This window comes from Monodelphis domestica, chromosome 1 (assembly GCF_027887165.1).
Source record: "Monodelphis domestica isolate mMonDom1 chromosome 1, mMonDom1.pri, whole genome shotgun sequence".
Classification (NCBI taxonomy): domain Eukaryota; kingdom Metazoa; phylum Chordata; class Mammalia; order Didelphimorphia; family Didelphidae; genus Monodelphis; species Monodelphis domestica.
This window is the reverse complement of record NC_077227.1, coordinates 281,575,249-281,602,862: the sequence shown is the minus strand read 5'-3', so window position 1 is coordinate 281,602,862 and position 27,614 is coordinate 281,575,249. Positions and strand designations below refer to the sequence as shown.

The 27,614-nt window shown below is 40.7% G+C and overlaps 1 protein-coding gene across 2 annotated transcripts; it reads left to right on the top strand.

Moving 5' to 3' along the window:
• The first annotated feature begins 421 nt into the window (after positions 1 to 421).
• On the top strand, positions 422 to 14,085 carry ZFP36L1 (ZFP36 ring finger protein like 1). Of its 2 annotated transcripts, XM_056810943.1 has the most exons (3): positions 422 to 490; positions 3,750 to 4,022; positions 11,205 to 14,085. In XM_056810943.1, the coding sequence occupies exons 1-3, from the start codon at positions 437 to 439 to the stop codon at positions 12,162 to 12,164; spliced, it is 1,287 nt and encodes a 428-aa protein (XP_056666921.1). In that variant the 5' UTR covers positions 422 to 436; the 3' UTR covers positions 12,165 to 14,085. The 2 variants fall into 2 exon arrangements, with proteins under 2 accessions (XP_056666921.1, XP_056666922.1); XM_056810944.1 differs by lacking the exons at positions 422 to 490; positions 3,750 to 4,022 and adding an exon at positions 7,769 to 8,291.
• The last annotated feature ends 13,529 nt before the right edge of the window (positions 14,086 to 27,614 follow it).

Below are 27,614 nucleotides of genomic sequence, written 5' to 3'. Positions count from 1 at the left end.
CTTAGAACTGAACTCATATTCTAGTAGCTGTCTGACCAGGGCTTTCCTAGTCTTACTGAAGTGTTTCTTTAAAAAATACACTTCTGTGTAAAAAGTAGGAAACAAAAAAGGAAGACCGGCCACTAACTGTGATCTGAAAAATAAAACAAAAACAAGTTTAAAGATGAAACAATATTGAAGGCTGTTTTTAGAAGATCTGGATATTCTGAGAAAGAAAGAGCTGCTCATCCTTCAAGGATAACAAGGAAATGAAGGAGCTGTCCAAGGAGAGATCACAGGAAGAAAAGACTGGTGATACCCTACTGAAGGGATATTGAGTCAGCTATTTGCTGACCTGATAACAGGAAGTTTTTCTGTCCTCCTAGGGCACTTTTCCAAGAGGTACCCAACAGTCTTCCAAGATTTTTTTGGAACATATGACTACTACTCACTTCTGATGAATTGTGTGGAAACAAAATTTGGCCAAGAAACAGGAACCTTTGGGGCACAGGTGATATTTTCATCATTGCTATTCATCAGGGGCAAAAGATTCAGTAAAGTGAACCACAGGGTAAGAAGTTGGCATTGGAGAATGGAATCTGGATTTCTGGACTATAACTTAAAATGTAGGAATAAAAAATTCATGGTCAGGGATAGAGCCCATCTAATGAGGAATGGTAAGAATGTGTTTGAAAATCTAATCAAAAGGTCTTCAAATTGGAAGAAAAGAATACTATTTAACCAAGCCCAAATGATATAACAAAATACCCTATACCAGTGGTGTCAAACTCCATTAGAAAAAAATAGGGTGGCGGCAGCTAGGTGGCTCAGTGGATTGAGAGCCAGGAGACGGAGTCTTGGGTTCAAATTTGACCTCAGATACTTCCTAGTTGTGTGACCCTGGCCAAGTCACTTAACCCCCATTGTCTAGTCTTTATAGCTTAGAACCAATATTTAGTATTGATTGTAAGATGTAAACTAATGGTTAAAAAAAATAGGGCCACCAAACCATACATAAGACTCTTTGTTGCCACATATTGACTTAAGAAAACATATATTGCAATGTTCTATTGTATTTTTATTTAATTTGCTAAATATTTACCCCTTATATTTCAAGTTAGTTCTACCATTCTCTGGGGTGTTAGGTTATATATTTGACACCTCTTCTCTGCACTCTGAGACCTTTATCTTGCAAGAATGTTTCTTTGAGTTACAAAATCAGCCAATTAAAGGTCAATGTGACTATGTTCTAGATGCCTTTATTAAATATAATTTTTATTGATTCAAACCTTTATTGAGTCAAAGGTATGAACTAGGTACAAGTAAGTCTTTAAGTCAAATCAAAAAACTTTAAACGCCCACCATATGGTAGGCATATTGTACTGTGAATTCAAAGAGAGGCAAGAAAAACAAAACAAATAAATTAAAAAAAAAAACCCAAACCAAACAACAAAACCTAGTCCCTGACCTCAAGAAGCTCACTGTCTAGTGGGAGAGATTACATGTAAATAAAAGATACATACAGGATAGCACATACATATACAAGATAAATTAGAACTAAATTTAGAGGGAGCAAAGCCTGTCTAGCTGAAATCAGAAAAGAAAGTGTACTGAGATTGGTGGAAAGACTTTACATACACCAGAGGGAAGCAAGAGATGAGTGAATTCTCTCTCTCTCCTCCTCCTCTACCTGAGGCCTTTGTATTTCTCCATGGATGTTTAGAGCCATGTTCCCTGCGGTGGTGGATGGCAGCTTCTGCCTTAGGAGGCCAGAGAGACACTGAGGGTAAATGTCCTGAGAAACAACAGCTAGCACCCTCTTGGAGTCTGACAGAAAATTCGGAGCCCACTCTTCCTTGGATTCTATGGGATCTTGTGGCTAGAATGTTTTTGTACCAATTATTCTCACCGTATTAGTAAATGCTCCTTTCTAAAAGCTTAAAAAAAAAAAACGCATGTGTGACCCTGGGCAAGTCACTTGACCCCCACTGCCTAGCCCTTACCACTCTTCTGCCTTGGAGCCAATACACAGTATTGACTCCAAGAGGGAAGGTAAGGGTTAACAAACAAACAAACAAAAATAAAAACAAACGAACAAACAAAAAAAGGTGGGCTGGTAATCTGAGGTGGGAATGTTGAAAGGGGCTCAGGAATGATTCTTATCCCTAGAATCCTGAGGGAAAAAGGACTAAGACACTGTCTGTACCTCTTCTCTCTCCTATAGTGGGTATTATCTGGGGACAGGGTCATCTGTCCTGGCCTAGCTGTCCTTGCCCCAGACTTGGGCTCCTCTGAGAAGCCTCCACTCATAGAAAGGCAAGTGGCAGCCAAGGCTTCCCTGAGATCTTGGTGGTGCCTCAGTTACATGAATTCAATGATTGCCTTTCCCCCCACCCCCATTTTTTTTAAACCTTTACCTTCGATCTTAGAATCAGTACTGTGAATTGGTTCCAAGGCAGAGGAGTGGTAAAGACTAGTCACTGGGGGTTAAGTGACTTGCCCAGGGTCACACAGCTAGGAAGTGTCTGAGGTCAAATTTGAACCTAGAACCTCCCATCTCTAGGCCTGGTTCTCAATCCACTGAGCTACTCAGTTGCCCCCCAACTTTTGTCCTTTCTGTTCCAACTCCTGACAATAAAGCCTAACTTAAAAAAAAAATGCTTGGAAATAGCCCATAGGTGGTTTGCTAAAAATTTATGCTTCCTAAAATCCTTTAACAATTGCATGAAGGGGGAAGCTCAGTAAAAAGATAGATCCAATCCTCAAACAATATCAAGGATTACCTTTTTTTTTCATACAAAAGACAACGAATTTATCTGTTTTCTGAACTATGAAAGTTAAAAAAAAGCTATGAAAGTAAAAATTGGTCAAATCTGGCCTCAGACAATTCCTAGGTGTGTGACCCTGGGCAAGTCACTTAACCCCCATTGCCTAGCCCTTCCCACTCTTCTGCCTTGGAACCAATACACAGTATTGATTCTAAGACAGAAGGTGAGGATTAAAAAAAAAAAAAGAATTTCATGTGATGAAAGGGCAGCTAGATGGCTCTGTGGACTGAGAGCCAGCCCTAAGGATAGGAGATCCTTGTTTAAATCTGACCCTGGGCAAGCCACTTAATCACCATTGTCCAGCCCTTATAGCTCTTCTGCCTTGGAAACCAAACACGATATTGGTTCTAAGCCAGAATATAAGGGTTTAAGGGGGGGGGGGAGGGGAAGGGGGATTGCCTGAGTTAAAGTTGGTATGTGCCTGCAATGCATTTTCTTGCTTTCAGTGTTCTGTGATGCTGGATTAAAAATTCAAATTCACTAAACACTTACATGATGTACAGACAGTCAATTCTTGGTCCGCTTCCCAGCATAGAAGACAATGGAAAGCACCCCAAGGTCGAGATTCAATTTTAACTTCATTTAGAATAACTTCTCCTCTATGTGACCCAGCAAGGGAAGGAGAGATGCCAACTCCTTCTCTGGAACCACTCCTGCTTTAAACTATGTGAGCTCTTCTGGTAGTCTCGGAATGGCTGTCATACTCTCCATTCATCGCTTCCAAAATTTAATATTGGGTTCCCTGTCTGACCCAATAGATGGAATCCTGGCCACTGATAGCTTCATTTACATTTAATTTGAATGCACCAAGAAGACCTGACTTTAAAGGAAGTTTCTGTTGAAGAACCCCTTTGTAAAGTCCCCCAAACTTTCTTTTATTGATCAATCTGGAATTTTCATAATGGCTTGACAGCCTCCCCCCACTTGTTTTTTTTTTTTTAGTTGGATACATCCCTTCTGTTGCCAGACAGAGAAGATGGTTCTGTGGGTGGGCACTTGAGAAGAGTTGAACACCAAGGTGCAGGAGGAAGAAGGCAGTGCAGGTCCCCCTCTCTGGCGGGTACCCTGACTTGCCTCACTCTTAAATACAGCCACCCACTTGATCACGTGCTTCCAGCTTCCACCACAGACTGCATAGCCGAGGCCTGGCGGCTCTCTGCTTCTCTCTGCAGGAACCGTCCGCTTCCCCTGAGGTCCCTGACCCCATTTATGCAAGTGAGTAATTTTGCTTTTTTTTTTTTTTTAACGAGCCATGACTGACTTCTTTTCCTGGTAGCATCAAGATCCATGCAAAAACAAAACCGAACAAGCCCAAACTGAAAAATAACTTGACGCTCACGTTTTTAGACCAGTTTTAGGGCAGAAGAATGATTTTTCAAAGTCTCTGAAGTTCAGGCTTCTTAATCTGAAAGTTACTCCTTGCTGTGTGTGAATCGGTTGCCAGGCGGGACACCTCCCGGTCAAAAACGGCAGTGCAAGGGATTGGAGTGATTTGCTCAGTCTATGGGCGGAGGAAGAAAGTAAAGAGTTAAAAAAAAAAAAGCACCCTCCCAACGCACGTTAAAGTGGAGGACGGGAGGGGAGGGGAGGAGAGGGGAGGGGATGGTGTGACCTGCACCAGTTGATCTCCCGGATCTGGACCTGGTTGAGGTTAAATTTCATCCCTCCCTCCCTCTCAGAGGGTCTTAAACCCCTCCTTTTTATCTGCCCCCCACGGATGGCCCCTTGTGAGCCCGTATACTGCCGTGGGAGCTGGGAGGACCAGGTTAGCAAATGGTTAACACGAGTTTGCTTCCCTCCTGGACTCTGTAACCCTTGGAAAGTCCCTGAAATGACGTTTCCAACCCAACAATTAAAGAAGGTTTAATTATAGAGAGTAGCTCCCAGAGCTGGGAACAAACCCGGGCTGCCTAGCCGGTAAACAACTGCAGAGAGAGCCACATGCTGGGGGCTGCTTTCGGCTCCGGCTACTGGCCTGGGCCAAAGTGGGGGTAGGGAGGAGGGCCGGGGGAGAACCGAAGAAGGGGGGGGGGAGGATCCTTGAGTTGAAGGTTTGAAGGGGAGAAAACGGGAGTGGGGAGCGAGTAGAGGAAGGGAATTGATTTACCACTCATATTGAGAAAGTTTAAAGAAATTCGAAGAATAGCGTTTAAAAAACTTAAAAAAAAATCTGGATTGGATAAGAGTCTGTGGGCGTCTTTTCGTTTGATTATTTTGGCTGGTCTTGAGAACCAGAAGAGGAAAATGTGGCAGCAGCCAAGAGGAGAATTTTAAAGCCCAAGTTTGAGGGTTGAAATGCATGGAAAAGGAAGTGGGAACAGGGGCCATTTGTTTAGAATGTGATCTCTTCTTGCTTCTCCTATTTTCATCATTTTCTTTCCCCTCCCCCGCTACACCCCCTTCTTCACTCGCTCACCCTTCTTGCCCTCCCCTCCCCCAATTCTTTAGTCCCCCCCTCATCCTCTTGGCTCCCCCCCCCTCATTTCCCGTCTCCATCAGCTGTGTCCTACATCCCACTGGAGGTGAGGGCCGGTCCTGCGGAGTTAAGTACGTGTGTTTCTGAGAGGGGAGGAGGAGGAGGAGGAGGGCTCAGCCTGGATGGGTTCAATCTGAAATAGCCTCACATCAGGAGTCATACAAACCTCGTGGTCTTAATGTGCAACCTACTTTGTGTATTGAAATCTGGAACTCATTACTTCATCACCAAGTAACTTTATGAAATAAAAACTTATTCTTAACCCCCAGACTTTAGAAACTCTCCCCCTTCACCCCCTACCTTCTAGAATTAAAGGAAGACATAGTTTAGGAATAAGCAAAACCCCTAAAAAAAAAAAGAAAAGAAAACGAAGCATAATGATTTAAATTAATGTGGATGTGAGTTATTTCCCTTCCTGGAACTTGCCAAATTTAAATAAAAATTTGGAAAAAAGAGGGGGAGGTAAATCAACAGAAGACAGTTGTACTGGGTGGGGGGCAACGCAGACAGCTGTGTTAAAGACGTACATTTATAGACACAAAGTTTGTCCATAGTGGGAGCATAACTTCACATTTATGTACAGTTTACCCACCTTTAAAAGCTTTAAAGTTGTGGATGATTTTATTTCTAAAGCCGAATTTTAAAAGTTGCTTAGTATCTGCTTAGGTTGCTGGTTTGGGGCTTTTAAAATAGAATATAGAACCTTTAAAAAAATGTGCATTAAAGGGGGGGGGAATAAGTTCTATTCTGCCTTTCCTACGAAAAACATGCTCATAATAGGGTGACCTAATTACATCGCAATGGAAAATGCACTTAGGCACACACACAAACACATACTGGGTTTCATAATAAGATTGAGCAGTTAAAAGTGTTGTGGAATAAACATCGAAGCCGTGTTGAAGGGTTTTACTGTAACAAGATGGCAAAGGGCTCATGGAAACGGAGAAGAAAAACACCCCAGAGTCGGTTGTTTCGGTCTCTATCTTCCACTCCAAAACTTGATGGGGGTGGGGGTGAGAGGGCGGAAAATAACCCATCAGTCAGTCAACTAGCAAATGCCTACTATGTGTGCCAAACACTGTGCTAAGCCCTGGGGGGGATAGAAAACATTAGATGAATGGATTTTTTTTTAACTTTAAAAAGAACAAGTTTCAGCCTGAGAGCCCCACGCTCTTCCTCTTCTCCCCATCCGTCCCGCCAAAACAGAGGAGAAGAAAACACCCAGAGTGAATTCAAGCCTTGAAGGGACCGAAAAGCCATCTGTTACATTCTATTGGGCTGAGTGGGGGCAGGGAGAGGGTCTCTAGAACAGTGGATGGACAAGGCCGGGAGTGCTCTCCCTCTCCTTTTTCCAAACTCGTTTTTTTGTTTTGTTTTGTTTTGTTTTTCAAAAAGAGAACTCTTTATTCCCAGGTCCGAGGGTTTTGGTGGGGTGGGGTGGGGTGGGAGGATAGACTAAGAGGGAAAAGGGGGAAGATTTGGAATGGAGCAGTTTGGAAGTTCGGGGGTCAGCAAAGGAAGATTTAGTGAAGGATTTAGAATTATGGGGGGGGGGCGTAGAGAGGAATGTGGAGAACGTGAGAGAAATTATTCCCAATCCGTTAAAGGGGGGGGGGAGAAAGAAGAAGAAAAAAATATATAGTTGCTAGAGGCAAAAGACCTAGAGGGGTGGTCGTTTTTTTTCTTGCAAACTCCCCAAGCAAGAAAGGCATCCCGTAAAACCTGGCGGCTGGAGTGTAGAGGCATGTGGAGGAGAATCCTGCCGTTCATTGGGGCCCCAGCCGCAGCACAATAATTCCCAAGAGGTGGAAAAAAGAAAAACTTGCCTGGGTTCTTATTCACCGCACCCTAGTGCACCCCATGACCCTGCCTCTAAGAAGACTAAAAAATCCTTGAAGTTGTCTAAACTTTACACATTTTCTACTTTTTATCAAAAAGGGGAGGAAGACTAAAGGGGAAGGGGGCAAAGTGAGAATTTTTTAGGTTTTTAAAATGAGACCTAATTAAAAAAAAAAAACTTGCTTGGGTTTCTATCGCCCCCCTACTCCCACCCCATGGCTCTTTCTCTAAAAAGACTAAAAAGCTCTTGGAAGCTTCTAAACTTTAAAAATCGTCTCTCTACTTTTTTTACCAAAAGGGGAAGGAAGACACTAAAGAGGAAAGAAAGGAGCAAAGTATGAAGGACCACAAGAACTTTTCAGGTTTTAAAATAAGACCCAATTAAAAAAAAAAGATTTTTTAAAAGTGTAGAACCTTCAAGCAAATAGACCCGATTCAGATCTCAGCAAAAAAGAGAAAGTTGATACTGCCTTCCAGAAAAGAAGAAAAAAAAAAGTGGGTGGAATAAATGTGATGTCACGGATCACATTCAGAGGCTTGACAAAAGAGAAAAAAAAAACTTGTCCATTTCTCCATCCTCCCCCCACCCCTCCCCCTTTTAACTCAAGGTGCGTTTAAAACGCACAAGAGGCAAAGGGAGTGAACTCTAAACTTTTCCTCTTAAAAAAAAAGTTGTACGGTTTAAGTGTGTGTGTGTGTGTGTGTGTGTGTGTGTGTGTGTGTGTGTGTGTGTGTGTGTGTGTGTGTGTGTTTCTTTCCTTTTCTCCCCTCCCCATTCTTTCTTTTGAAAGTTTTTTTTCTTCTCTTTCCCCTGCGTTTGACCGCATGGCTGATTCAACCTCGTTGTCAATCAACTTTTTTTTTTCCTCCTCTTCCTCATTTAAATGAGTTTAAAGCTCCTCCCTTCCCCAGCTAGCAAATCTTGAAACTATAAATTGGGCCTTAAAAGCTCAGCAGCCTGGGAGAGTCTGAAAGCGGAGGGGTGGTTAGAACTGGGAGTGAGAGAACTCCACAACCCAGAGAAACTGGAGGCTGTGCCTTACCAACACTGTGATTCTTTTTTAAAATATATATATATATTTTATCCCCCTCCCCCTATTTGAACTTCGAAGATGACCACAGCTCTGGTGTCTGCAACCATCTTCGACTTGAGTGAAGTTTTATGCAAGGTAAACTGGGTCAAAGCTTATTTTTTTTTTAATTTAAACTTTTGCTTAAAAACAAAACCTTTAGCTCCTAGAAAGTGGGAGGAGGTATAGAAAGGCAAGATTTTTTTTCCCCGCCCCATTATTACCCTTCGTCTTCTACTTAAGAGTTTGTAGATCTTTCTTTTGCTTTCTTTTGGTTGTTGTTAAAAGTTCAGGAAAAATTAGAGTATTTTTTTTTTATTAAAGCAGACCAGTTTTGAAGGGGTGGGCGGGAATCTTGCAATTGTCGGGTTACTTTTCTCTGCATATGGTCAGAGACTTTTAGAAACTTTTTCTCTGCAATCGTTTCACTAGAAGTTCAAAGTACACTTCCGCGCCTCTGTTTTCCCCCCTTCTTCCTTCGCTTTCCCCTGAACCCCTCCAAGTATCTTTATCTGATTTATAATTCTTGTCAGCCTAGGGATTACCTTATTTTCAATTTTACCTTGTAAAACATAAGAATTGGTTTAGTTTGGATTGTTTTCCCTCAAGAGAGTCTGATCCTTTGGGAGTTGGGGGATAGCCTTGGGCGGGTGGGTTTGGTGGTGGGAAAGATGGTTTAGATTGGATCCGAAAGGATATTGCAAAACGAAATTTGCAGAGGAGTTTTTGTGTTCACGGTAAGTCTAGGCTGAATGCCCTTGCAGTTCTAATTGAAACTCCACAACTTTGCAAACTTTTCATTTGGTTAAATCTTGCACTTTTTACTGTGGGGTGGGGGGAAAGTTGGGCAGGAAGGAGTGTATGTAGGTGCAGTGACTTTTAGGGATTGGGAGCCAGAGAGATTTTCAAACCCTGAAACCTGTTTGAATGTTGCATCCCAAAAACTGATTTCTGAAATTCGGGGGGCATCGTGACAGATGTGTGTGTGCCTTTTAAGAAGTTTATAGACGCCTCCCAAAGTCCAGTTTGGACGGGACCTTTAGACATCTTTCTTTTAGTTTCTAGAAGTTGAGGTTGTTTTAGCAGAGTGCGTTAGCAAGATGATGTTTGAAGTTGGGAATATTGTGGGAAAGTGTATGTAGCAATTGGCTGACGTGTTTTAAGTTTTCTTTCTTTAAGTCTCTCCCCACCCCCATTTGAAAGGGTGAAGTTGCTCAGCCACTTTTAATTGCTAAAGTGTTTTGACTACATTTTAAACACGTCTGGTCTTGTTTGCTGTAACTTTTCCCAATTTACTCCTGCTGTTGGTTGCTGCTCCCATGACTGGAGCTAGAAGTGCAGGGAATCACTAGGAGTTGAAAACACACACAGGCAAATAGAATAAGTTTTCCCAAGCAACTCTTTTCCCTCGCTTGCTCTACATCGGTGTCGCCTTTAGCCACCTGGGAACTTTTCTCCTCAATCCTTCTTTGATGTGATTGTCGCCCCCCCCCAGCACACCCCCTTTCTCTCCCCTCCCCCCTCCCTTTCTAAATGAGCCCCATTGTTGGAAGCCCAACTCTTAAGCTGTAATCGCCTTGGCCGGGTTGCTTGTGCAGTTGGGGCTCGACTTTATTCCTCGCAGCCCGATCTGAAGGGGCAAATGTTGAATTTGCGCTGTGACACCCACATGGTGCTGAGAGCCTTAGGCCTCCCCCCCCCCCTTTCCTTCCTCTTCCAGATTTTGGGTAAATTTTTCAACTGGTGTGTCGGAAAGAGGGTGGATCTTGGGGGGCAGAAGCTTGGCTGTGGTTTACCCCCAGGAGACAGAGAAGGGTGGGGGTGGGGGTGAGACTTGAGATTGAGGCTTCTTTTTTTGCCTTTTTTTCCTCCCATCTGCAGCTTTCCTCTAAAGATTAAACACTGGTGCCCTTATCCTGCCCTGTTTTTGCATGCAGCCAAAAGACTAATTGCAATGGAATCCTCACAGGATTGGGGGTGGGCAGAGGAAGGGGTGGTGATGTAAAACTATGATAGAAGATATTCAGGAAAAGAGCATGTGCCTACAGATTATCAATGAGTTTATTTCCCTAGACACCCCCCTCCCTTCTTTACCCCTGAGCATTTTGCCACCCAGCTATTCAATAGAAAAAGAGAGCTATATGTTTTGCGTGATAATACATGCAGAACCCAGATTGAATGGCTTGCCAGCCCCGGGGAGCGCGGAGGGAGACAATTTGGATCCTATAACTTCAGAAAACTTAGGTGGGAAATTGTTATTCACGTAGAAATAGAGCTGATGGTGTCGAGAGCTCTGATTTAACTGGGAAGAGTGATTTGAAGGGAAGAAATTGAGGGCGCTTGGAAGGCCAAGTGATAGGAAGGAAAGAGCTGGCGGCAAAGACTGATGAAGGGTGAAAAGAAGAGAATGGAATGCCTGCTGCCCCCAAGACTTTTAGGGGGACACTGGAGAAATCTCTGTTTCTTTTGGAAAGACTTCAAGTAGAGCAAGGGTGCCAAACAGGTTGCATTTTGGTGAAATAGGGAGACAGTTGTGTGTGTGTGTGTGTGTGTGTGTGGGCGCTGCTTTAGTGGCAGTGGGTGTGGCAGGGAACCCAGGCTAGAGTTGTGGTTATGGGGTGTATGTGTGTGTGAGAGAGAGAGGAGGAGAGACACACACACACACACAGAGAATGAGAATGAGAATTATTTTTGCCAGTAGGAATAATTTCATTCTTTGTACTCGGTCCCCTGCACTTAATAAATAGTTGGTTGATTGGTTGTTGATTGAGGCTTGTGGCCTCAGGTGAGGATTGCCCAGAAACTTGGAGATCTGAGAAGTGCCTTTGCCCCGAGCAAATCCTTGAGATGCTCTGAGGAACTGATGGTTGGGTACCTGTGCTAAGGAGGGGGAAGGAAAAAGGTGCTGAGCTGGAGCTTGCCTGGGGAGTTTGGGGTCGGTTGTGCCCTCTCTGTCATCTCATTTCTTCTCCTTTTTCTCCCTCTCTCTCTTTTCCCTCTTCTCCCATCCAGAATAACAAGATGCTCAACTACAGCCCCTCCAGCCCAGGGGGCTGCCTGCTGGACAGGAAAGCCGTGGGCACCCCGGCAGGTGGGGGCTTTCCCCGGAGGCACTCGGTCACCTTGCCCAGCTCCAAGTTCCACCAGAACCAGCTCCTGAGCAGCCTGAAGGCAGGGGAGCCATCCCAGGCCCTCAGTTCCAGGGACAGCCGCTTCAGGGACCGCTCCTTTTCCGAGGGGGGTGAGCGGCTCCTGCCTCCTCAGAAACAGCCAGGGGGAGGCCAGGTCAACTCCAGCCGCTACAAGACAGAGTTATGCCGTCCCTTCGAGGAGAATGGCGCCTGCAAGTACGGAGACAAGTGCCAGTTTGCCCACGGCATCCACGAGCTGAGAAGCCTCACCCGCCACCCCAAGTACAAAACGGAGCTGTGCCGTACCTTCCACACCATTGGCTTCTGCCCCTACGGCCCCCGATGCCACTTCATCCACAATGCGGAGGAGCGCAGGGCCTTGGCTGGGGGCCGGGACCCCTCTGCCGACCGCCCCCGCCTCCACCACAGCTTCAGTTTCTCTGGCTTCCCCAGTGCCGCCACCGCTGCTACCACGGGGCTGCTGGACAGTCCCACTTCCATCACCCCGCCTCCCATTCTGAGCGCTGATGACCTCCTGGGCTCACCCACCTTGCCCGACGGCGCCAACAACCCCTTTGCCTATTCCAGCCAGGAGCTGGCCAGCCTCTTTGCCCCCAGCATGGGGGTCCCTGGAGGTGGCTCCCCGACCACCTTCCTCTTCCGGCCCATGTCAGAATCCCCTCACATGTTTGACTCTCCCCCCAGCCCTCAGGACTCCCTCTCGGACCAGGAGGGCTACCTGAGCAGTTCCAGCAGTAGCCACAGTGGTTCAGACTCCCCCACTTTGGACAACTCGAGGCGCCTCCCCATCTTCAGCAGACTTTCCATCTCAGATGACTAACCAGGGCAGGGAGGGTTTTTCCCCCTTCCTATTCCCCTCCCCCAGTCCCTCTCCCCTTGCCCAAATTCCTTTACCCTCATCGATTTTTCCCTACAACCTCTACATTAACAAGATTAAGCTCAACCCCTTTTCCCCTAGCCTTGGAATACCCCCCACTCCTCGCCCCTTTTTGTCCCACCTAATATAACGACAAGTCCATTTGTCTGTAGCCTTCTCTAGCTTGAACTTCCTCCTTCCCCCAATTCCCCATCAATTTTCTACCCCACTTTACATAAAAGACAAAAGTCCCAATGGTTGGTAGTTGCCTTTCTCTCTGGCTTAAGCCTTAAGTGCCAAATCACAAAAGCAAAAAGCAGTTAACAGTTTACAAAAACAACTTAGTGCCTTTAAACTTAGCTTTTTTTTTTCCACTGTGACTACATTACCTCTCTAGCTGCAGAGGGCACCAGTGGGCCTTCTTAACTCTGCCCTTCAGAGATGATGGGGGAGAAGGGGGTGAGTGGAGGGAGGGAGGGTTTAGGGAGTGGAACAGGATCATTGGAATCAGCAGCTCCCTCCACTGGCCAGGAGAAACTGGACCTTCTCTCTTTCAGCCCCCCTTTTCCCCATCCCCCTCCTCTCTCTCCCTCTCCCCTTGGGACAATTCCCACCAGGCCTCTGCTGTGTATAGAGAGCTGGCAGTGTATCTGAACCCTTTCCCTACCCATCCTCCTATTCCCCTTGTTGACTAATCTTGCCTAGGTCTATGCAGGTCAGCAGGAAGGAAGGCTGAGAATGGACAAAGATTTGTGACATAAGTGGGACTTTCATGATTTTTTTAAAACAGATTTTTTTTTAAAGTGGGGAGGGAGGAAGGGAATGCTAGGTGGACCATGAAAGACTTTTGATTTTGGTGCTAAAAAGTTCCCCAGTATACATGTGACATCTATAAAAAGAAAAAAAAGGAGAAAGTATAAGGGGGTGAGTGGTGAATGGTATTCATTCCATATACAATTTCTGTGTAAAACAATTTCCAGTAGAAGTAGCTATAATGGTTTTTGCTCTAGAGTACATTAAGTACGTTAGGACTATTGTTATAGCACTCACGCCATGCTTTTTTTTTCTGGATTTTTAACTGTATAACTTTCAGAAATTGGAGAGCAAAAATTTTGCTTGTCACTGCACACAATATAAAAAAAAGCTTATTTAACTTATCAAAAAACGTATTTATTGCCAAACTATGCTTTTTTTTGTTAATTTTGTTCATATTTATCGGGATGACAAATCCATAGAATATATTCTTTTATGTTTAAATTATGATTCTTCCATATTAATCTTAAGATTGTGAAATGTCTTTTTTTCCTTTTTTTCCCACAGTTTAATATATTATACTACAATGACATTTTTTTGTAACTACACTTTTTGGTTATTTTATTTTAAAAAAAATGAAAAATTAATTTAAAAAAATGCAAAAAACTGTTGGATTATTTATTTTAGAAATTCCCCCCTTGTGTTGGACTGCAAATTGAGTTTCTTTCTTTCTAGACCTTACACAGCTAGGACTTAGAATGTATGTAAAAGTTGTGGTAAAAAATATACAGTAAAGAAGGAAAACAACTTTTTTTTGTATAGCTTCTAAAAGGGAAAAACAACAACAAAAAACAAAACCCTTGGACTTCCCACGTGCTACTCAAGACATTCCGAGCACAGATTTGTGGTTCAGTATTCCAGGTTTGGAGTTTTCCAATATTAGTGTAAACAGAACTCAAACACACATACATACATACACAAAGATGAATGTAATTACTTCTTTCCTGTTACTGTTCACTACCGATGCTTTCTATTTCTTTTTCCTTTGTGTGAGTTTATTTAAAGAAAAATCTTTTTGTAACGACTGTTTGCAGTTTAGAAATCAATAAACCCCAAGTTTTTTTTCAAGAAACGTTTGACTGCGATGCTGGTTTTGTTCTTATGTACTCAAATAGGACTTGAATTTCTTATCGTTTCTTTTATCCCCAATTCCTCTTCTGGCCAATGAGAAGGTTTAGCCAGATGATCTCTTTAACACTCCATAGTCAGAGTCTCATTTAGGACTGATCTCCCTGGCATGACAGCCATCAGATTCACTTGTTGGCATACTAGGGTGATGGGCTCTGAAGACGGGAGGGGGAGGGTTGTTGCCTGACTCCCAGGGGTTCATGATTAACCAGTTGGAGGGTGGGAAGAAGGGTTACATCTTAACCCTTCCCATGAGAGCCATTCATGAGAGTTGAGTATAACACGAAAACACTTAATCCTATTTCCCCACTAGTACTTGTCTGCTCCTTCCCTCCATTGTGCCAGGGCCTATTCATTGTTCTGAGTCAGGATTTTAGATTCAGAAAAGTTATATTGCTACCTGAGCACCCATATTTATGCAGACACTCTTTGGAGAAGTCTCCCTCACCATCACACCATATGCTTCTCTTGACCTCTCTAGACCACCTTGTGGCTGTAACAGGTGCTCCTCTTTGATCCAGAACTGAAAAGTCCCATCTTCTTTGGATGGAGCATCATGAGTTGCAACAAATCACAGATCTTATGTCATCTTTTCTCCAAAAACCTTCCAGACTTCTCTAATACTGACAAGGATACCACCAGAACTTTTAGTCTTCCAAGTTCATTACTCAAAACTTCTCACTCTTTCACCCCAAATGTATCCCTCTATCCATAAACATCTCTCCCATTTGTTTCCCTTGCCAACCTAGCGGCCCCCAAACTTGAACTATTGCACTAGCCTTCTAAATGGTCTTCCTTGCCTCAATTTTCCCTACCAATCTGTCTTCTATAAAGTTATCCAAGTTATCTTGCTGAAGTGGGGGGGCTTCTTCCCATTAAAATCCAGCGGCTGCCTATTGACTCAAATAATTCATCATTAGCTTACTATTAAATACCTATTTTTATATATTTTATACAATAATGTCCATTTACATATAATTTATAAATATTCACAGTAGGCGGTATGTTCAAACATTTTATACAGAATCAAAAAAGTTTGGAGATCACTGCTTTAGAGATTTGACCTGTACCAAAATAATCGAACCTTTCTTTGCCTTGCTCCATTTTCCTAGCTGGGTGCCTCAGATGATTTTCCAGTTCTTGGGGAAAGAGGAGGGACTATTCAGGAATGACCAAGTACTCAAGCTTTGTTTCCCTTGCCCACACAGATAACATCTCGCCACCCTATAGACCTATAAAAATTTTTTTTCCATTAGTGTCCTGCTTTCTCTTCTTTTTTTTTTAATGAATTTATTTTTTGGTTACAATAATCACATTATTTCCCTCCATCCCCTCCACCCACCCTTTCTGTAGCCAATGCGCATTACTTGTGTCCTTCATCAGAACCTATTTCCATGTTGTTGTTTGCACAAGGATGTTCATTTAGAGTCTACATCCCCAACTATATCCCTTTGACCCATGTTTTCAAGCAGTTGTTTTTCTTCAGTGCTTCTACTCCCACAGTGCTTCCTTTCAATGTGGATAGTGGTTTTTCTCTTAGATTCATCCAAGTTGTTCAGGATCACTGCATTGCCACTAATGGAGAAGTCCATTACATTCTATTGTACCACAGTGTATCAGTCTCCCTGTACAATGTTTTCCTGGTTCTACTCTCCTCACTCTGCATCAGTTCCTGGAGGTTGTTCCAGTTCCCATGGAATTCCTCCATTTTATTATTCCTTTGAGCACAATAGTATTCCATCACCAACATATACCACAATTTGCTCAGCCATTCCCCAGTTGAAGGGCATCCCCTCATTTTCCAATTTTTTGCCACCACAAAGAGTGCAGCTATGAATATTTTTGTACATGACTTTTTCCCTATTATCTCTTTGAAGGTACAAACCCAGTAGTACTATGGCTGGATCAAAAAGCAGACAGTCTTTTAGTGCCCTTTGGGGATAGTTCCAAAAAAGGAAGCTATGAATATTCTATTGCTACTGCTAGTGTTTCTAGTACAATGTTAAATAATAGAGGTGATAACGGGCATTGTTGTTTCACTCCTGATCTTATTGGGAAGGCTTCTAGTTTATCCCCATTGGATGATGTTTGCTGATGGTGTTAGATATATATTGTTTATTATTTTTAGGAAAGGATCTTCTATTCCTATATTTTCTAGTGTTTTCAATAGGAATGGGTGTTGTATTTTATCAAAGGCTTTTTCTGCATCTATTGAGATAATCATGTGATTTTTGTCGGTTTGCTTATTAATACGGTCAATTATGTGGATGATTTTCCTAATATTGAACCATCCTTGCATTCCTGGTATGAATCCTACCTGGTTATAGTGAATAACCCTTGTGATGACTTGCTGGAATCTTTTTGCTAGTATCCTATTTAAGATTTTTGCATCTATATTCATTAGGGAGATTGGTCTATAGTTTTCTTTCTGTGTTTTTGACCTGCCTGGTTTTGGGATCAGTACCATATTTGTGTCGTAAAAGGAATTTGGTAGTACTCCTTCTTTTCTTATTCTGTCAAATAGTTTGTATAATATTGGGATGAGTTGTTCTTGTGAATCCATCTGGACCTAGGGATTTTTTCTCAGGGAGTTCTTTGATGGCTTGTTCAATTTCTTTTTCTGATATGGGGTTGTTTAGGTAATCTATTTCTTCCTCTGTTAGTCTAGGCAATTTATATTTTTGTAAGTATTCATCCATATCAACTAAATTGTTATATTTGTTGCCATATAATTAGGCATAATAGTTTTTAATGATTGTCTTAATTTCCTCTTCATTAGAGTTGGGGTCTCCCTTTTCATCTTGGATACTATCAATTTGATTTTCTTCTTTCCTTTTTTAAATTAGACTGACCAGTACTTTGTCTATTTGTTTTTTCAAAGTACTAGCTTCTAGTCTTATTTATTAAATCAATAGTTCTTTGACTTTCAATTTTATTAATTTCCCCTTTGATTTTTAGGATTTCTAGTCTTCATCTGGGGATTTTTAATTTGTTCACTTTCTAGTTTTTTAATTTGCATGCCCAATTCATTGACCTCTGCCCTCCATAATCTATTAATATATGAACTCAAGGGTATAAATTTTCCCCTGAGTACTGTTTTGGCTACATCCCATAGGTTTTGAAAGGATGTTTCATCGTTGTTATTTTCTTCAATGAAATTATTAATTGTTTCTGTGATTTGTTCTTTGTCTAACCAGTTTTGGAGAATTGTATTGTTTAATTTCCAATTAATTTTTGATATTTTCATTGTATTGTGATCTTAGAAGTTTCGATTTATTATTTATGCTCTTTTGCACTTGTTTGCAATGTTTTTATGCCCTAATACATGGTCAATTTCTGTGAGTGTACCCCATGCTGCTGAAAAGAAGGTATATTCCTTTTTGTCCCTATTTATTTTTCTCCACATACCTACTAATTCTAATTTTTCTAAGATTTCATTCACTTCTCTTACCTCTTTCTTATTTATTTTTTGGTTTGATTTATCTAGTTCCGATAGAGGAACATTCAGATCTCCCACTAGTATAGTTTTTTAAAATCTATTTCATCCTTGAGCTCCACTAGTTTCTCCTTCAGAAATTTGGATGCTATGCCATGTTGAGTACTGATATTTCCTCATTGTCTATACTGCCTTTTATCAGGATGTAATTACCTTCCCTATCTCTTTTAACTAGATTTATTTTTACTTTGGCTTTGTCAGATATCATGATAGTGACTCCTGCCTTCTTTTTACCAGTTGATGCCCAATAGATTTGGCTCCATCCTCTTACTTTGACCCTATGCGTGTCTACCTTCCTGATGTGTGTTTCTTGTAGACAGCATATGGTAGGTTATTGGTTTCTTATCCTCTCTGATATTTGCTTGCATTTCATGGGTGAGTTCATTCCATTCACATTCCAAGTTATGATTACCAGCTATGTATTTCCCAGCATTTTGATTTCTACTCCTAGTCCTGCCTTTTCTTCTTTCACTATTTACTTCTACACCAATGTTTGTTTTTAATCAATCCCCCTAGTTCCCACCCTTATTTTACTTCTGTTTCTACCCCCCTCCCTTCGTATTCCCACCCTTATTTTCTTTGCAGTCTTTTTTAAAACTACCCTCTCACCCTCTCCCTCCCTTATACTGCTTCCCTCCACACCAGTCCATTTGTTACCCTTCTACTCCCCGTTAGGGCAGAATCTATTCTCTGCCCCAATGGATTGGATTGTTCTTCCCTCTTTGGATCAATTTCAATGCACATAAGGGTTGAATATTTCCTATCTCCAACATCTATAACACTTCCAGTGTATTGATATTCTCCCCCCTTCTTTGTGACATATCAATTTACCCCCTTTTGTTTCTTTTCCCATTTCTTTTAGTATTAACCGCTTTTTTAGCTCTAGTTATATATATATATGTACATGCATATATATGTATATATATAAACACACACATATATATACACATATATATTTATGCATACATATACCTATATACCTATTTATGTCTTGTTATTTCATCCTATACAGTTTGTCATTGTTCCCTCTAAGTGTAATTCTTCTAGCTGCCCAGATGATAAAGTTACCAATGACCTCTTTTCTCATAGGGATACATATCATTTTAACTTATTGAGTCTCTTAATAAAAAAAGTTTTTTTAAATTTTGTTTTGTTTTGTTTTGTTTTTCTTTCTCTCCTCTTTTTAAATTACCTTTTGATGATTCTCTTGAGTTCTGTGCTTAGGCATCAAATTTTCTGTTTAGGTCTTGTCTTTTCTTTACAAATTCTTGGAATTCTTCTATTTTGTTGAATGACCATACTTTCCCTTGTAAGAATATAGTCAGTTGTGCTGGGTAGTTGATTCTTGGTTTAGACCTAGTTCCCTTGCTTTCCAGAATATCATATTCCATGCCTTTCGGTCCTTCAGTGTAGATGCAGCCAGATCCTGTGTTATCCCCACTGTGGTTCCATACTATCTAAATGACTTCTTCTTAGCAGCTTGTAATATTTTTTCCTTGGTCCAATAATTCTTGAATTTGGTTATAACATGCCTTGGGTGTTGTCAGTTGATGGCTAAATACAAGAGGTGATCTGTGGATTCTTTCAATCTCCACTTTTCCCTCTTGTTCTAGAATATTGGGGCAGTTTTCTTGAATAATTTCCTGTTGTATGATGCTCAGGCTTTTTCTTTTGTCATGGTCTTCTGGTAGACCAATGATTCTTAAGTTGTCTGTCCTGGAACAATTTTCTAAATCTTCTGTTTTGTGAATGAGATGCTTCATATTTTCCTCAATTTTTTTTCATTTTTTTGATTTTGTTTTATAGTGTCTTGCTGCCTTGTGAGGTCACTTAATTCTAGTTGTTGTATTCTGGTTCTTAATGATTGGATTTCATCCCTGGCTTTTTGGTCATCCTTCTTCTTCTGGTCTGATTTTCTTTGGAGGTCATCTTTCATCCTCTTTACTGCATTTCTCATCTCCTTTGCCTCACATTTCATCTTCTTTGCCTCATATTTCATCTCCTTTGCCTCATTTTCATGCGGGTTGATTTTGGCTTTCGGGACACTATTTTCTGTTTCCAGATTACTTATTTTAGTTTTTAAATTCTTTTCCCAATTGTCTTCAGCCTCTCCTAATTGTGTTTTGAATTGCATTTTGAGTTCTTCCAAAGCCTGTATCCAATTCGCTGGGATTGCTGATTTATCATTTGATGATCCCATCTCCTCTGTTCTATTTGTTCTTTGTTTGTTGCCTATATAGAAGCTGTCAATTGTAATTTCTTTCTTCTTTTACTGTTGTTTGCACATATTTACCCCTTCTTTACTCCCCATATTTGTCTGTGCTCTTGCTCCTCTCATTTTTCTGGTTTTGGGGTTTTTCTGTCAGTCTCCCCTCTTGGAACTTTGACAGAAGATCTCTCAGTGCAGTCTGTGGGGGAGGAGTGTTGGGGTTTGAGCTTCCCTGTCCTCTGGAGGCTTGTGATTGGAATAAAGTCCAGCAGCCTCTGGGGGAGGGTTGTTGGAACTTGGACTTCCCTTACCTCTGAAGGCTTTTGATGGGATTAAGTTCAGCTAGGTTGGGCTGGATGTGCCCTGAGGCCAAAACCTCCTCAAAGGCTGGAGCAGTATGGAGGGTCTCCACCTCTATGACTAGGCTGCCTGCTCTTCGCTCCCTCTCCAACTCCTTCCCCACCTCTTGTGTTTGACACTCTGAGTCTGGCACAGCCCTGCCTGCAAGGTATACCCTTCAGATAAGCACCTTTGCCCACCCAGGGGTTCCTGCTGCCGCTGAAAGCTTAGCACTCTAGGTTTGGGGGGGAGGGTCCTGGGACCTTCCTCCTTCCTTCCCCTTAAACCCAAGAATTCTTGAATTCCGGGTTTTGGGGGATGTACCTTTTGAATTGAGTCCAGCAGGAGGGTTCCTTGGCTCTCTCTTGTTGTTAGTTTTGATTTTTAGTACAATAGGAGCATTCAGTTTGTGATCGGTAAGGAAGGGTTTTCAGAGGTCTGAACTTTTGCTGTTTCTACACCACCATCTTGACTCTGCCCTCCTGCTTTCTCTTCTTTGGAGCCCTCCAACCCATTAAGACTAGATCCTAATCTCTCAATTACTGTGACTTGGATTCCAAGAAGCATTATTTTAGTTCCATGTTTCTTAAACTACTTTCCAGGTAGATAAGTAGCTCGAGAGATATGATGCCAGTCAGGGTTGGGTGTGCTGCTACTTAGGGAAATTTATTTTGAATGAACTGGGTCTATCCTGATAGCAGTTGGGTCTGCAATGGACATTATATTGGATAAAATCAAGGAAAGGATTATTTAGGCCGAGGAGAGTTTGTAAACTGAAAAATGCTTTTCTTAGCTTTGGATCCTACCATAGTGGGGAGAGGTATATGAACCATCAAAAAACAAACTGTAGGAAAGTTTTGTGTTCAAGGCCTTAGACAGGAAAAGTTTGTTGGGGTGAGGGTGGGCCTCTTGGTTCTCATGGGTCAGAAAGTGCCCCATCATGGGGAAGGATCATGAAAATATGTTTCTTTTGACATTTTTCTGAACTTGGTTGTAGGTCTTTCACATTAGCCAAAATGTTTGAGCTGTTGAACCTTTTTTTTTTAAACCCTTACTTTCCAACTTAGAATCAATACTGTGTATTGGTTTGAAAGCAAAAGAGTGGTAAGGACTTGGGCAATGGGGGTTTAAGTGACTTGCCCAGGGTTACCTAGCTAAGGAGAGATTTAAACCCAGGACCTCCCTTCTCTTGACCTGGTTTTTAATTCACTGAGTCACTTTGATGCCCCTGAGCTAGTGAACTTTTTATACTTTGACAGAGAATTTCCTAGTTATTTGGTAGCTCATTTTTTCTCATTTACTCTCTGTTGATGGTAAGATTTCTTCTCTAAGTTGACTTGGCATCAAAGGTAGGCAAAGCAGTAGTTGCCAGAAGGTATCTCCCAAATGTCTCCCCAAGTGGACTTATGATTGTGCCACACTTCCCTCATTCCCAGACTGGAAGTCTCACCATTGAGGTTATTCTCTTGGATTAGTCAGGACTTTATTCCCATGTGACTACTATTATGCCAACCTGAGTAGAGGAACTTTCTTTTTATGTCACCAAATAATCAGGAATTGGTGTATCAGATGAGCTAGACTCTGATCTGGGGCCCAGAAGAAATGAGTTTGCAAGTGAGCATTGTCTCTTAACTAGTTATGGGGTCTTTGGACAAAGCACTTAAGCTCCCTACTTCAAGGGATACTCGGCTAGAAATAGGGATAATAATATTTGCACTATCTGCCTCACAAAAGTGAGCAGGCCCCAGAGGAATGGGCAGTGGCTGGGATGTGTTCTGAAGGCTGGCTTTCTCCCACCACTCCTCAAGTAGGTTTCAGGTTTGGCTTTTGTGTTGTTTTGTTTTTGCTAACATAGTTTGTAAAAGGAAAATAAGACCTGCCCCAAGACATTCCAATCCTGAAGGGTCACAGTGATGATCCTTCAGTATACTTAGTACCAAAAAATGGGAAAATTGGTTCCTGTCAATTCAAAGGTTTGTGCAGAGGTGGTGGGGAAAATTTCTGGGTTCAAACTCCCAGGGAGCACAGATTGTTGGGGAACTCAAGGCAGCAATGCTTTTGTTATCTGTCCACAGGTTCAGGGATTCTTAATTTGGGGTCTATGGATACCCCAATTCATGGAGAGATTTCAGGGGATCTATGAACTTGGATGGGAAAAAATGCATCTTTATTTTTATTAAACTCTTAAGCAAAGTTTAGCATTTCCTTCAATTATTTGAAAACATCCTGAGGAGTCCACTAGACTGCCAAAGGGGTCAATGACATGCAAAAAAGTTAAGACCCTTTGTTCTTTCTTGTTCTTTTCTAATTCTGATCAGTCTGCAGAATATGCCATAGAGAGAGGGAAATAAAGCTAGAAATAAGAAAAAGGGTGTGTGGGAATAACTAGTTTTTCTACTTCTTTTTCCTATTGACATTTCCTAGATCAATCATTTAGCTCACTTAACATTTTTCTTTTCTGGAGGAAACATCAAATTCATAGAATCATAGAGCTAGAGCAAAAAAACAAAACAAAACCCCAAACAAACCTCAGGAGTCATCTAGTCCAACCCCTTCATTTTAAAAATTAAAACTGGGATACCTCAGGTTAAAGTGATTTTCCTAAGGTCACATGGATAAGCAAGAGAAATCATGGAAACTTGAACTCAGGTCCTGGGATTCGAAGTTCACATTCCTTGTTCACTACTTTTCCCATTGCAAAGATGATCAGTGAAAGAATTACAATGGGAATACTGCATTTTTCTAGGAAGCTAGGAAATGAAGAAAGGATGGGAAAGTGTGAGCCTTTATCCTATGGGCAAAAAGGAAGTTCCTGAATAGTTAACTATTTCCTGAGGCTCAGCACTAGGTATCATTTGTGCCTGAAATGTACTTTTACTAAAGCCAAAATCTCTAGTCTGAAAGATGGAAGGTGGATGCCAAGACCTTTATAAACTCTGGAGCTGCTGATAGCTCAATGGAGCTTTACTAGATTCAGATAGCACCTCAAACTCTTATTAACCATGCAACCTTGGCCAACCTGCTTAATCAACAACATTTTATTATGGAATGTGTTTTGGAGATGAGGAGCTTCCTCACCTGTAAAATGAAGAGTTTAGTTTATACAGTCTTTAAGGACCATTTCAGTTCTAAAGCTAGGATGTCTGATAGATTTCTAGGAAAGGAAAGGTCTTTGAGAGCCATGAGTCACCATTCTCTTTCTACTGAGGAAGGATCGAAAGAAGGATTCCTTTAAACATAGGAGAATATAGGAAGAAAAATGAATGTAGTGAAGGACTTCTGACAGTGTGATCCTAAGAGGCCAGGATAAGCTGCTAATGAACAGGAAGCAGAAAGATGGCTCAATGACCTATGCCTTTCTACCCCAAAAGTCACTGAACTTGGGCTGATCTATTTGAAGGTGGGTGTTTCAAGGGAAAGGGAGGGCACAGGCCACCCCTTTGGACTTTCCTCTTTTGCTCTGACTGCTGTAGGGGTGCCCTTTGTTAATGATTGATAGAGGGAAAGATCAAGCCCCAGGAAGCCTAAAGTGGGAGTTGGTTCTGTCCTGTTATCACAGACCTGCCCCTTGTCTATATGGCTGGGCCAAGTCTGGGACTGGCTTAACCCCAAACGATTTCAGAGGTGGCCGGTGAAGACAAGACAGGCTGTTTCTCCTCGACTACTACCTTTAGAACAATTTTTTTAAGGCTCAGTTATTGGTTGGATTATGAGAAAGAAAAAAGGTTTCAGAGGACCAGGGAGACAGAGAGCCAAAGCTAGGCACCTTCTTCATTGAGCCAGCAGATCAAATGCCTCCTGAAATTGCTAATACTTCCCAGCACTATCACTTGGAGCTCAGTAAAACCTTGAATGTAAGGAAGATTATACTCCATGTTCATTCTCATGCCATCAAGAGTTAGGAATATGTATGTTTTCTCTCCATTTTTCAGATGTGAAAACAAAAAACCTAAGGGAGCCAGGATTTAAGACTACCTGAATGATAATCTGATGTTCTGTTATATAGATCTGTCTCCAATTTATGTAAAAAACAAAGAATTTTCCAAAACCATTTCAGTTAATGGATATTGTTCATCTTCAAGGTATTTAGTATCGCCATCTTTGGGGGGGTTTTTGTCTCTTATTTTTTTTTTATCAATTACATGAACAAAACATTTTAACATTCATTTAAAAAAAATTGAATTCCAAATTCTCTCTCCCCTTCTTGAGAAGGTAGACAATTAGATATAGATTACACATGTGAAATAATGCCAAGAATATTTCCATATTAGCCATGTGTTTAAAAGAAGATAGACCAATTCCCCTCCTCAAAACAAAATATAAAGCAAGTAAAAATTTTTACTTATTCAGTTCATTCTCTGGAGATGGATAGCACTTTTTATCATTTCAGGATTATATTGGATTATTGTATTGCATAGAATAGCTAAATCAGTAACAGTTGATCATCATATAATATTGCTGTTTACTGTAAATAATGTTCTTCTGGTTCTGCTCATTTCACTTTGCATCAGTTCATATAAGTCTTCCAAGGTTTTTTTTTTTTTAAACTATCCTGCTTGTCATTTCTTATAGCACAATAATATTCCATCACAATCATATACCACAACTTGTTTAGTCATTCCTCAGTTGATGGGCTTCACCTCAGTTTCTAATTCTTTGTTGCCACAAAAAAGCAACTATAAAATATTTTTGTATATTTGTTTTTTTCCTTTTTTTTCTGATCTCTTTGGGATCCAGATCCAGTTATGATGATATTGCTGGGTCAAAGAGTATTCACAATTTATAGCCCTTTGGGCATATTTTCAAATTATTCTCCAGAATGGCTGGATCAGTTCACAACTCCAACAACAGGCATTAATGTTCCAAATTCTCCACATTCCCTCCAACATATGTCATTTTCCTTTTCTCTCATATCAGCCAATCTGATAGGTACAAGGTGGTACTTGAGATTTGTTTTAATTTGCATTTCTCTAATCAGTTCATATGACTATAGATTTCATCTTCGACTATTTCTTCATCAGAAAACTGCTTTTTTATATTCTTTGACCATTTTTATCAATTGGAGAATGACTCATGTTGTTATAAATTTGAGTTTTTCTATATATTTGAAAACTGAGACCTTTATCGGAGACATAATATAAAATTTTCCCCCAGTTTCTTGCTTTCCTTCTCATCTTGGCTATATTGTTTTCTTTTGTACAAAAATATTTTAATTTAATGCAATCAAAATTATCCATTTTACATACTGTAATATACTCTCTGTTGTTTAGTCAAAATTTCTTCCCTAATCCAAAGAACAAACAGGTAAAATTTTTCATACTCCACTAATTTGCTTATGATATTACGCATTATATCTAAATCATTTACCCATTTTGACTTTATCTTGGTATACAGTGTAAGGAATTGGTCTATGCCTAGTTTGTGCCAAACTGCTTTTCAGTTTTCCTTGAGTCATTTTTTAAAAACCCTTATCTTCTGTTTTACAATAAATACAATATATTGGTTCCAAGACAGAAAAATAGTAAGGACTAGGCAATGGAGGTTAAATGACTTGTCCAGGGTCACACAGTTAGGAAGTGTCTGAGGCCACATTTGAGCCCAGGACCTGGTTCTCAATCCACTGAGCCACCTAGCTGCTACCTTCCCCAGTTATTAAAATTTTTTTAAATTAAATTTATTTTTTCCATGATGACACGATTCTTGTTGTCTCCCTCCTCTCTTCTCTCCCCCCTTCCAGAGCTTACAAGCAGTTTCACTGGGTTATACATATATTATCACTCAAAACCCATTTTCATATTATCCATTTTCATAATAGAGTAATTTTAAAAAACCAAAACCCCAAATTATATACCCATATAAACAAGTGATAAATTATATGTTTTCTTCTGGATTTCTACTCCCATAGTTCTTTCTCTTGATGTGGATAGCATTCTTTTCATATGTCCCTCAGAATTGTCCTGGATCACTGCATTGATATTATTAGCAAAGTCTATTACATTTGATCATCCCACACTGTTACAGTTACTGTATATAATGTTCTGGTTCTGCTTATTTCACTCTGAATCATTTCATGTAGGTCTTTCCAGTTCTTATAGAAGTCCATCATTCCTTACAGCACAATAGTATTCCATCACCATCAGATACTACAATTTGTCAGCCACCCCCCAATCAATGGATACCCCCTCATTTTCCATTTTTTTTGCCACCACAAAAAGCACAGCTATAAATATTTTTGTATGAACAGAACCTTTTCCATTAAAAAAAATTTCTGTGGGATACAAGCCTATTAGTGATGTTGCTGAATCAAAGGATATGCAGTCTTTTAAAGCCCTTTGGGCATAATTCCAAATTGCCTTCCAGAATGGTTGGATCAATTCACAGCTCCACCATTATATTATTCTATGTTCACCTAATTTACTTATATCACTCTTTATGTTTAAATCATATACTCATTTTGAAATTATCTTGGTAGAGGGTGTGAGATATTTATCTAACCCTAATTTTTGCCATATTGTTTTCTAGTTTTCCCAGAAATTTTTGTCCAGTAGTGGGATCTTATCCCAAAAGCTGGAATCTTTGGTTTTATGGAACACTAGATTGCAGAGGTTATTTACCCCAGTCTATTCCATTGATCCTCCCTTCTGCCAGTATGAGATTGTTTTGATGATTGTTGCTTTATATTTAAAATCTGGTACTGCTAGGTCACTATCCCTCACATTTTTTTCATTAGTTATTTTGATATTCTTGATCTTTTGTCTTTCCAGATGAACTTTGTTATTATTTATTTTAGTTCTAGAAAATATTTTTGGTAGTTTGATCAGTATGATTCTGAACAAATTAGGTAGGATTGTATTTTTATTAATTAGCTCATCCTACCCATGAGCAATTAATGTTTTCCCAATCGTTTAGATATAGTTTTATTTGTGTGAAAAGTGTTTTGTAATTTTGTTAATATAATTCCTCTGTTCATCTTGGCAGATCGATCCCCAAATATTTTATATTGTCCAAAGTGATTTTAAATGGAGATTCCCTTTCTAATTCTTGCTGCTCATTTTTGTTGGAAATATATAGAAATGCTGATGATTTACATGTGTTTATTTTGTATCCTGCAACTTTGCTAAAGCCAGTTATTTTTGTCAAATAGTGAATTCTTATCCCAAAAGCTTGAATCTTTGGGTTTATTGAACACTATATATATATTTAAACAACCTTTATTTCACTAACCATAAGCATAAATCATAAGCTTATTTTTCTTTTGTAAAAAGTTGACAAATCAATAATCAGGATATTTTCCACATTCACTTCCCATATTGGATATGCCAGATATTTCTCCCATTCTATTCTTTCCCATATCTGCAAAGCTTCCCCAATTGTTGTAGCTGTTATTGACCTCTCCTTGGTTCTCTGTGCCGTGTGGGGTTGAAAAATT